We start from the raw sequence: 11,668 nt of genomic DNA on the forward strand, positions 1-11,668 counted from the left end.
CTAGCCTTAGTATTGACGTGAAAAGTAGGTGAATTGCATCAATTGCAGCTGATTCCTTCTGATTGTGTATGGCACGTGGTTAGTGCATTTCTTAAGTTCTTCCTTTCTGCCAAGCAATGCTTGTGTATCATTTATATCAGGATATTACAGTATCATCCATCATCTCCATTTCTTCTCTTGAAAGGAACTGTCATTGATGCCTCTTATGCAGTTTGAATAAAGGATCATCTTCAACCTAATTGCTTGTTTCCTTTGGGAACAAAGCTTTAGAGAAATGCATGATTTGCAGTTTGAATAATGGAGTATATCTCTCTTAGTTACTCCCTGGTAAGGCAGCACCCACCAGGAAAAGCTAGAGCTCACTCTACTCCTGTGGTGATGTGGAGATGCCGGTGATGGACTGGGGTGGACAAATGTAAGGAGTCGCACAACACCAGGTTATAGTCCAGCAGCTTTATTTGAAATCACAAGCTTTCGGAGCTTTGCTCCTTCGTCAGGTGAGTGAAGGGTTGCATAAAGGCACAGCATATATAGTCAGAGAACAATGCCTCGTGATTACAGATCATCTTTCTAACTGCCCTTTATCACACCTCGGCAGAGAGATAATCACAGCAATCAAAGGAGTGAATGATGTTCAGACAGGTTAGTCAGGGAAACAGTACATCCAAGAATACTGAATACACAAGGGGTCAATCACAAAGACAGAGAGAGAGAGAATGACCAGTTGTATTAAAAACAGATAACTTTTTTTCGCTGGTGGGGTTACATGTAGCGTGACATGAACCCAAGATCCCGGTTGAGGCCGTCCTCATGGGTGCGGAACTTGGCTATCAATTTCTGCTCGACGATTTTGCGTTGTCGTGTGTCTCGAAGGCCGCCTTGGAGAACGCTTACCCGAAGATCGGAGGCTGAATGTCCCTGACTGCTGAAGTCCCAGGCTGTAATCACCAGGCATTGTTCTCTGACTATATATGCTGTGCCTTTATGCAACCCTTCACTCACCTGACGAAGGAGCAAAGCTCCAAAAGCTTGTGATTTCAAATAAAGCTGTTGGACTATAACCTGGTGTTGTGCGACTCCTTACATTACTCCTGTGGTGGCCACCTTTGTAGTCAGTATGTGGAAGGTGGGTTTCTTTTAAAGAAATCTGCAAGGCAGCTAACTTAAAGCAGTTATTATTGTCTTGACCTGAGAGCTCAGGCAGATGATTATTTCAGCACTACTGTGCTTCTAGAAAACTCATCTACTTTTAAGCTGTTTTGGTCTACTTATCTATCTGTAGAGATTGAATGAAAAAGAAGTTCTACTTCCACATACAAAGCTTCTTGCTAGCTCACTTGTTCTTTTCCTGACTTGTCATAGCTTGAAATTGTTTTACCTTTTTATACTTTTTGTACCAAGGATCCATTGACTGCACTGAAACAGAACTATGTCTGTGCCATGCCTTGAACAGATAGTAGTAGTGTGATGTCCTATTGCTAGGGCATTACTGACAGGAAGCCAGACACTTTCCACTCTCACCAGAGGTTATTAGGAAGAACAGCTGTTGATTTGGGATTGTTTTGTATTTGAGACTGGCAAAACTCTGATCATCAGACGTGAGAAGTGTAACTGCAAGAACTAGTCAGCCAATTAGTCTGTGAAATTGGTTTGCAACAATACTTCAAACTATTTTGAATTATATGTGTCCTGAACAATCACGGTGTGCATGTTCATTACTGAGTTATATCAATAACCAGCCTTGACTCAGTGGTAGCACACTTGTCTCCGAGTCAAAAGGTTGTGGGTTCAAGTCCCACTTCAGAGACTTGAAGATATAATCTAGGCTGACGTTTCAGTGTAATCCTGAGGGAGTGCTGCACTATCAGAGATGCCGTCTTTCAGATGAGATGTTAAACCGAGGCCCCGTCTCCCCTCTAAGGTGGATGTAAAAGATCCCATGGCACTATTCGAAAAAGAACAGGGGAGTTTTCCCTGTGTCCTGGCCAGTATTTATCCTTCAGTCAACATACTAAGAATGGATTATCTGGTCATTTATCTTATTGCTGTTTGTGGGACCTTGTTTTGTGCAAATTGGCTGTCTCGTTTCCCTAAATTATGCTAGTGACTACACTTCAAAAGTATTTCATTGGCTGTGAAGCACTTTGGGACGCCCTTGGAACGTGAAAGGCGCTGTATAAATCAAATTCTTTCTTTCATTTGGGAACGCAGATTTAGCGGTAGAGTGTGAGAAGACTGAGCGCAGAGTTACATGAGGTTAGCCCCAGAAACATGGGGATGGGGAGAATCTTTTAAGATAATACAGATATACAGATAATGGGAGCCACCCTGGAATGCAGGTAGATGTTACTTTTTGTCCTTTGTGGACTATCTGCTCGAATTTTTTGAAGGCAACTTGCAAGTGTTGGATAATGTCTCTAAAGCAAGAGTATATTTATTTCTAACACCTTTTCCTTTCATACAGGCAGTTTCCAGCCGCTCTGGAAGATTTGCATGAAGCCGTGAAGCTTTGCCCGAATAACCGTGAGATACAACGCTTGTTGATACGAGTAGAAGAGGAGTTCAGACAGATGCAGTATAGCCAGCAGATGCAATATGCCCAACAGCAGCAGCAGCAGCAGCAGCAACAACAGACTCAGCGAGAAGACGTAGACTCTATACATGAATTATATGACGAGGAATATTTGGAGCAGGAGTTGGACAATGTCTCTGTTGGCTTACAGACAGAACCGAGACCTAGCCAAGGGCTGCCAGTTATCCAGAGTCCACCTCCTTCCCCTGCACACCGTGAGCCCACCTACAGATCCAGCTCGCCTCTCAACTCCCACCAAGTTTTTGACTACAGACCAAACCCTTCAATCTCCTCCCCTACTCGGCAGGGGTACCAATCCACATCGCCATCGCTTTCTCCTACTCACCAGAATTCTCATTATCGGCCTAGTCCACCACCTACCTCCCCTGCTCATCAGGGGTCTTCCTATCGCTTTAGCCCACCCCCAGTGGGTGGACAAAGCAAAGAATATCAATCAAGTCCCCCTCCTTCACCATTACGTCGAGCCCCACAGTACAGAGCTAGTCCTCCTGCAGATAGTATGAGTGTATATAGGCCTCAGTCTGGCTCCCCAGTCCGGTATCAACAAGAACCCACCATAGGTCAGCTTCCCGGTAGGCCAAAGTCTCCTTTGTCCAAAATGGCCCAAAGACCCTATCAGTTATCTCAACCTCCAGCAGGTCTACCCCAACAAGGGCTTAGATTACAACCAGCCAAGGCCCAAATTGTACGCACTAACCAGCCCAGTTCTGCAGTACATTCTAGTGCTGTTATACTTGGTGGAGCCTACAACCAGGGGCCACACTCCATGAGCACCAAGCATCAATCGTCTTCAGTTGATATGGCTCCTACTCAAAGCCGCATGGTTTACCAGCCTGTAATGGGTGGAGTGGTGGCAGACAGCAGACCTGTCCAGCATGTGCAAGCCAGTCTAAGCGCAGGTGCAATAAGCAATGTTTGTCAGCATCCAGGAACAGTGATGACTAAAGAGGATCATAACCAAAGACCCTCTTCTGCCTTCCGAGGAGGGATGAGGTATGGCCAAACTCCTCAGATTGGTCGCAGTCAGTCTGCATCATATTATCCAGTTTCCCACTCCAAGCATGAATTAGAAAGGTCCTCTGTACCATCCAGCCAGATTGCATCTCCAGATGTATCTCACATGATCAGGAGGGCACTCACTGTGAATCCTCCAGAAATTAAACCTCACCCACCAACGCCTCGACCACTGCTCCATTCTCAAAGCACTGGCCTTCGTTTTTCCCCTTCTAGCAATAGCCTTTCTTCTAGCTCCAACGTTGTGTCTTCATTCCGACCTTCTGCCTCCATCCAGCAGATGGAGATTCCGCTCAAACCCTCTTATGAAAGCCGATCCTGCGAAGAACAGTCCCCCATCTCTCCAACACAAGGTTACCCCGGAGATTCTGGTCGCTCCAGGACCACGCCTTTCATGGGGATCATAGATAAAACAGCACGGACACAGCAATACACTCACATGCACCAGCAGAGCCGAACATGGGCTGTGTCCTCTGTCGACACTGTCATCACCAGCCCCACCTCCTCTGGAGGGATGTCCCCCCAGTCTGGCTCCTATAGTCCACCCCCAGTCAGTAATATTGCTTTCTTCAATAAGACTAACAATGCCCAAAACGGCCACCTGATAGAGGACGACATGTGCGTCTCCCATGGGAAGCTGACCAATGGATCCCGGGCAGAGATTTTGGAGAGGGTTAGTCAGGCTCCCTCGTACCCAGATGTGAAGGTGGCTAGAACATTGCCTGTTTCACAGGCATACCAGGACAGCATATATCGGCAGCTTTCCAGAGACTCACGACAAGGGCCAACATCACCTTTAAAACCAAAGAGACCATTCGTAGAGTCAAATGTATAAAGGGAATCCTCTAGAGTCTAAATCCCATGTTGTGAGCAGGTTTGCAATTAAACTTCTTGCACATGTAGCCACACAGTGCACTGTACAATGAAGCTGCTTCCACTTACGTATGAAATAAGTCAGAAAAAAACAGTAGTGGGTTCAGTTCTATTCCATTGCTTAATTATTTGAGTAGTTTCTAACTTTTCTAACTATTGTACAAAAGTTTAAATGTCAGGGGGAAAAAAAAAGGTGAAATGAATATCCAAGTATGAATGTTAAGTGACGAATATTAGACTAATCCATTATCAGGTCAGTTCACATTTTTCCTTTACATAGGTAGGTTAAAATGTACTTATGGGTAATTGTATTCAGGCTTTTTAAAGAAGTCTGACACATAAGTTAAAATATGGTGCAGATAAAGACATTTATTTTCAAAGACACTGCTGTGATTTGTACAGCTTGTAATCAGTTTACTATGATTTATACGTAATGGGTGCATTACACAGAACTGTCGGTACGTTTTCAAAACCTCAGACACCAATCTGCATTTAATCTCGAGATCAATTCTCTGCACTAGCATGGGATCAGGACTAATTTACCTTCAGAGATAAACAGTCAATGTTTGTTTTAGCTGCAAGGTTATTCTGTTTAATACTGTAAATGATGTATGACGTTTTGCTCTCTACGGACCTATAGTTAATAATATTTAAGAGTATTTTAAGTTAAGTCAACTTGTATCAGGTAATTTTTTTTTAAACTTTTATTTTAAACCAGGTGCAACTATTGTTGAATCGGTGTGAATAGAAGGGGACACTCCCAAAGCGTAGAATATGGGGACTGACTTTCCAAGGGCGTTCTCCAGATCCTTTGTCGTATCTTTGGCAGAAGAGCCACAGAAACCCCAGAAAAAGGGCACTAATGCCATTTTTCTGGGGTTTCCAGGGCTGTTCTCCCAGACGAGTGGGAGAGCCCACCTCAACCCCCTGTGGAACTTCACCCCCATGATACTTTCCATGTTTTTACTGGCCAACCTCCCCTCCTCTTTCATTGACTGCAGTGTCTGTCCCATCGCACTTGAAAAGAAAACCAGTCATTCTTATTGAAATTTGTTTGCTGTTTTTAGTGTCAGCACTGGAACACTTTCAGAATTCACACCGTTTTCTATCCTACAGCAACTGCAAACATAGTTTCCTTAAAATTTCCAATGCTTAAAGTTGCAAAAAAAAATTAGAGAAATGTTCAGTAGCTCTGGGCCGTTCTTATCCCAATAACCTGGAATAAAAAAATTGGAATTTTGTTAACATTTCTGATGGTATTGAAATATGCCGTCCTCAAAGGGATAATGAGAAAACGCACAAATGCCTGTTTACAGGACTGTAGTGTTTGTTACCCGTATTATTTTAAAGTGTTTTTTTTATATATGTTTAGCAGTAATCCTCAATCAGATTTGATGGCACTAACCAAAAAGCTGCCCATTATATTCTAATCCTTCTTTTCCTGTACTGTCTTTGTTTCAGCAATGTCACTTTCCTTGCAAGATTTAGGATCCCATCCTAGAAATTCCACTTGCACTATCTGATTAGGACAGAATGAACACACCTAGCAGAACTAGTTCTGTTTGGGTCCTTTGTTCTTCCAATCTAAAAAGATCATAATTTAATAGTGTATTCGTGTCTTAAATACAGACTTAGAACATGTTGTACATGTACTTGAATCAAGCTTGGGTTATTTGTCCCAATTAACATCCCTGAATTTGTTTCCAACCTTATTTTATATAATTTTGTTTTCAATTAATTCCCTCCCCTCTACCTCTTGTTTTTATATCCTTCATTCTAAGCAGAGAGTGGGTTATCGACACCCTGCTTTGAGAACTGAGACACAATTGCTGTGGAATGAACTGGTATGAAGTTCATGTCTTGGCTTACTTGCTTCTCCATGTCTTCCCTGTGGGAAGCGTTTGTCTTCTGCTTGGCACCACCTTTTCTCCACCTAATCAACACCAGGAGCTCACTGTGTCAATACTGATCCATGGTGCATCATCTTCCCTCGTCTATTTATTACCAGTAACAGTTTTTTTTAACTCCCATCTTTATCATTCATGCCTCACATTCACTTTCCTTTTCGTTACCCTCATTTCTCTGTTTCCTTTTCTGAGTGTATAAACTGGTACATTGCCAGACTTCATTTGCGAGAGAGTTTCTTTTGCCCTTGTCAGTTTCTACTTCACTGCCATGTAATTCTATTCATATTTGGAAATGTCCCCCAAGTGCACTTCAGTTAAACAAAGTGTATGAAGTCATCCTAGCATTAAAATACACAAGGATAGGCAAAAAAACAAACACATTTATTCACAATGTGCAGTTCCTTAATTACACCAACACATTATTTCACAAAATTCTTGTACTGAAAGTTTGCCATCTGTATTTCCTGTATATGAGTGCACTTTATCGTTAACCTTTATATACTGGATAGATAATCGTGACTAGTGTGTTCTCATTAGGAGATAAACAGTTGTGATCCTTGGTGTATTTCACAGAAAAAAGCAAAATACTACATTAGTAGCACAAAAAAGGTTTGCTGTAAATAAGTGCCACGCTGTCGGGCACTAATCCAGCATTCCTCAAACGCTCTTCCTTGGAAACTCCAACAGCGCACAACTTAACTCTCACTTTCACCGTGTATATATTGTGCATAAAATAGAAATGGTATGTGTTACCTGAAAATGCATACAAAAATCAGTCTTTTGCCACATGCCTATAATATTTTTGTAGTACATATTTCAATAGTAGAAACCCACCATTACATTGATGAGAGAGGGCATGTAATGTATACTGATTACACACTATGTTGTTTATAAATCTAGATTAAAACAGCACAACTAATCATTGAGGATGAGTATTTGGATTTGCTGCCTGCAAATTCTATTGGTCTGGACTCTAGGCAAAAGAAACTTGATTTGTAAGAGTTAGTAAGGAGAGGAGAGCTCCCCAAAACTGCCAGGGAGACAGATGTTACAGATGGGTAGCCTCCATGAACCACATGGAGCATGGTATAAATTGACTTAAGCAGATGCATATGAATTGTAGAAATAGTTACCATAGGCCAGAGAGACATATGCAAAATTACCATTGTAGCAATGCAGTAGAAACAAAATGGCAGTACCATTTTTCTGGCCTAAGCAAAATGCACAATTAGGGCCACAGTTTGGGTTATGTTCTGAATAAATCCTGATCATGCCTATTCAGCTTGATTCGTATTCCAAAACGCCTTTGGAGCCCATTATTAATAAAAGATTTACCAACAGACTAACCGAAAACTTAATTTGGAGTTAAGTTGTGTTGGCTGAATGTTTCCTCTAGCCTGCAGCCTTTAAGATCACAGGAGCTCGCTAACACATCATTGTCACTGCTACTCTATATTCTTGTTGCCCATATCTCTAGCTAGCTCTACACGGACCAGCTAAGACTTGTTACTAAAGTGCATATTTACATACATCTTGGTGGGTCTTGCAGTTTGTGCTGAAGAGACAGTGTTACTTTTGTTGGCCCGCTTAGGCTATGTTTCAGTAATTATCCAATTGCATAACTTGCTGTCAGTGTGAACAATGCACTCCTACCGCCAGCAGAGCCATGGAAATTACCCCTCTGCACATAACCGAAGGAACATTTTATAACTAAAATGTGATCGAATTATACTTTCTGGCCTATTTACAGAACGTTGAATTACTGTTGTATGATTCCATAATTTACTTAACTTTAATTTATGATGCCTGGCATTAAAGTTACTGACAGCTCCTGATGTAAACAGATACACTCACCCTCAGCAACAATATCTTAATAACATAACAAACATCCTTCCAATTACTCCAGTGATGTTTTGAAGCCTCCCCTTTAACTGAAACAAATTGTGAGGCATTAATGCTTTAACTTCTTGGTTTCTAAGATGCAACTACACTCAAATTCAGTATACATACTACACATGTATTGGCTTTTAAAGAAAAAAAAAGAACCTTATCCACATTAATGGAATGTAGTAATCATTACCTTAGCACATGAATAAGTGAGGGTTGTAAAGTCAAGTCTATATAGACCAACAAAAGGTGTCAATGAATCACCATGGAGAATCTGGTTAAACCTTGTACTGTGCAGTGTTGGAGAGCTACTTAAAACATTCAGGAATTTACTATTTTAAAAAGTGCCATGATTTGAAAATGTAGTTTAGTGGTTACATATCTACAGATATCTTACTGATTATCTGTTGCTTCTCTCTTTCTCTCTAGTGATCCCAAAGTCCGATATTTGAGCTGGCTTATTTTCCCACATTCATTGTAGAGTTAAGGGAGGAAATTTAAATACTGGGGCAAGGTGCAATACATAGTTCATGGACATCAATTGTCAGACCTTCACCAGAATTATCACATTGAAAATAGGCCTGTGAGGTTTCAGAACATTGTTTATCGTAATGTACATTTAAACTTTCAGTCTGATTTTAAGTATGATTATGTATATTTGCAGTAAGATTATCAAACTTAATGGTATTGACACTCCGGATAGATAGCACACTTTGGACCAAAAACAGTCTGGTCCTTTAGTGATTCACCCAAAACAGAGTACAGTGTATAACAGGAATTAATTTTCCTTCTTAATGAGGAGTGCAATGTTTCCATGTTTTTTTTGTTGAATAAATAGATACAGGATCAGCGGCGGCAGGGATGCATGTAGGTACTTTTTTTCTCCCCTTGAAAATGATAGAACAGCATACTAAATATTTGAATGTAATTGCAGAAAATTATATTGTACCATGTGTCAGTTCTGTGTGGATTCATGGATTCTTTTATTTTTGCTGTACTGTTAAAAATGCACCAAGAAGACATCTGTACACAGTGAGGCACCAGCTGGGGAGCTGTATAAAAATCTTTGGTTTTCTCTCGTGTCTTCCTCTCTACTCTCCTCTCTCGCTCTACACCTCTCTCCCCCTCTCTTTTGATGTAAAGGATTTTTCTCTGTATATTATAAACTGCATGTTTTGTTCCAGTTACTGATTAATAATTACAAACGGTTGTGATATTGTATCCAGGTCGCCCTGGGCTGCGGCCCTTTCCATATTTTGGATTGAGATTTCTCTTTGCTGTATTGCTTGCTGAGCAGAGTAATATTGTCTGTACATGTGGGCTGTGAGTTAGTGCAAAAACAAAACAAAAAAAATTAAATGAATGCTTCTGTTTTTATTTTTCATTTACAGATTGTAATCTGTACAATTTACTGTATGAAAATACTGTACCTATTTATAAATGGTTAACACTTCAAATTAAATGAAACACAACTGCCTAACTTTCATTAATGGTTATTTTTGAAATTCATATAAAAAGGTATAAATTATCTGTAATCCCATCAGACATGATAGAAGTGTTAAAGCGCAGAACAAATTCTACACAATATGCAAGATGGATGTAAACAGAAGTGTTAGCAACTGCTAATATTCATCCTTATGAGAACAGGCTCATTTTCCACAGGAGCAATCTCCTAGGAGTTTTGAACTCTGAAGTGATCTTCATGTAATCTTGCCTCATAATGCTGCTCAAACCAGTCCCCAGTAGTTTTTCTCCCATATCAGAAGCAAGGTCTTGCATCACGTACCCAGTAGGCATAGTTTTGGAAAAATCTCTTTTGCTTTAGAATTGTCTGATCCTGACTCGTGAAGTTCTGACATTGGCATGCGAGCACAGTTGAAGTTTTGCCATCACTGTAATTCATCTTGTTTTTGTTCAAGCATTCCAGTATGGCCTTGCAGGAGGCTTCGAGTATTGCACAATGAGCCATGGGACTTTTCCCTGAAGACAGGATGTTACATACTCCTCTATTCATTGAAGGCCAGTCTTTGTGAATAGGTCTGCTGCCCAAATCTAAAATGAAGCACATACACTCCAGGTTAGAAGATGATTCATTTAGCATAGGATGACTATTGACTTTGGTGAGCCCAATCCATTTCAAGAGCATTGATCAAGGCAGATTCTGTATCATGGTGGGACCAAGCAATAAGCGACTTGATCTTTGCAACTTGGCTTTTATATTTAAACTGCAACACTACATGCTGCTGGGAAGTCTGCTTCAGTGCTTCTGCCCCAGCTGACATAAACAGGCCAGAAAGGGTCAGTGTAATCTAGAACCCTCCATCTTTGAGAAATTTGAAGGCAAACCATTCCAAATTAGGATTACTTTTGGAAAGATGAGGCTGAATCCCACTTCACCCCCCGTATTTGACGAGAAACCTAATTTATAATTGATCTTGGCTTTAGAAGCACCATTTGTAATGATTAAGTCTTGAAGGCAATCTTTTTCATTGGTTCCAGCACCTCCACTCCATTCAGTCTACTTCAACGTAGTTAAAGGTCTTGTGGATCTTGCTGATTCAGATAATGTTTTAGGGATTTCAGCCTCAGAATAAAGAGGTAATTCTACCTTTTGGCACCTTGTACCTTAGCACTGCTGGCCAAATATTTTGATCAGCTTAATGCCAGAGTAGTTTTGTCTGTCTCTGAAATTTCATGTCACCGTTCAGTCGTGGCCCTATGAGAATAGGTCAATCCAACTGGCTTTTGTGGGTTTCCACTTTCAGCTTTTCAATGGTCTCTCATGAGCTGAACTTTGTTTTCATATTTTAGGGTGGAATTTGGGAAAGGACTCAGTTACGCCCCATTTGAGAATCGCTGAAGTTTCCTTGGGAGGGGGATGGGAAGTCCTTGCGTCCACCTTTTTGCAACCTGAGGCCAAGGATGTTGGTGGAACTGGCAGAAAGATATCACCCACCTGAATTCTCAGCAGTCTCCTCTGGAGCCCCCACCATCCTGTACGCCAACATGAAGCAACTGTACAGAACTTTTACAAAGATAGAAGAGGGGCCCACCAAGAACCGAGAGGCCAATTTTCATACAGCAGCCAGTTGTAAAACGATCCTACTCCTGGAAAGCGGGCCACCCTTTATCTTTTCTGTACTCATCTGCTGGACCTGCCGGCTCTGTCTTCAGTGGCTGTCCAGCCCCTCTATTTCCTGCCTACCCGAGCGGATGCCCTAGCTGCACCTATTCTGGTGCGAGTACCCACCCACCTTATTTAAATTGACTCACCCCGGCAATTCCAATAGGGTCAGGTGCATAATTTTTGCAACACCAAAGAAGTCCCATTCCGCCATCGCTACAGCGGCGGAGGGGAATTGCGGATTGTCAATCCCCGTGTCAGTAGGTCGGA

General features: G+C 41.5%; 1 protein-coding gene across 2 annotated transcripts in view; it reads left to right on the forward strand.

The window, feature by feature from the left end:
• The window catches only part of tanc2a (tetratricopeptide repeat, ankyrin repeat and coiled-coil containing 2a), an 826,495-nt gene extending 816,741 nt beyond the window's left edge, over positions 1-9,754 (forward strand). For both annotated transcript variants that reach the window (XM_067969114.1, XM_067969115.1), the window contains one exon: positions 2,465-9,754. In XM_067969114.1, the coding sequence (XP_067825215.1) occupies positions 2,465-4,442 (1,978 nt within the window). In that variant the 3' untranslated portion in view covers positions 4,443-9,754. The remainder of the gene's footprint in view (positions 1-2,464) is intronic.
• Positions 9,755-11,668: the final 1,914 nt, after the last annotated feature.

This window comes from Heptranchias perlo, chromosome 30 (assembly GCF_035084215.1).
Source record: "Heptranchias perlo isolate sHepPer1 chromosome 30, sHepPer1.hap1, whole genome shotgun sequence".
In the NCBI taxonomy this organism is placed as follows: domain Eukaryota; kingdom Metazoa; phylum Chordata; class Chondrichthyes; order Hexanchiformes; family Hexanchidae; genus Heptranchias; species Heptranchias perlo.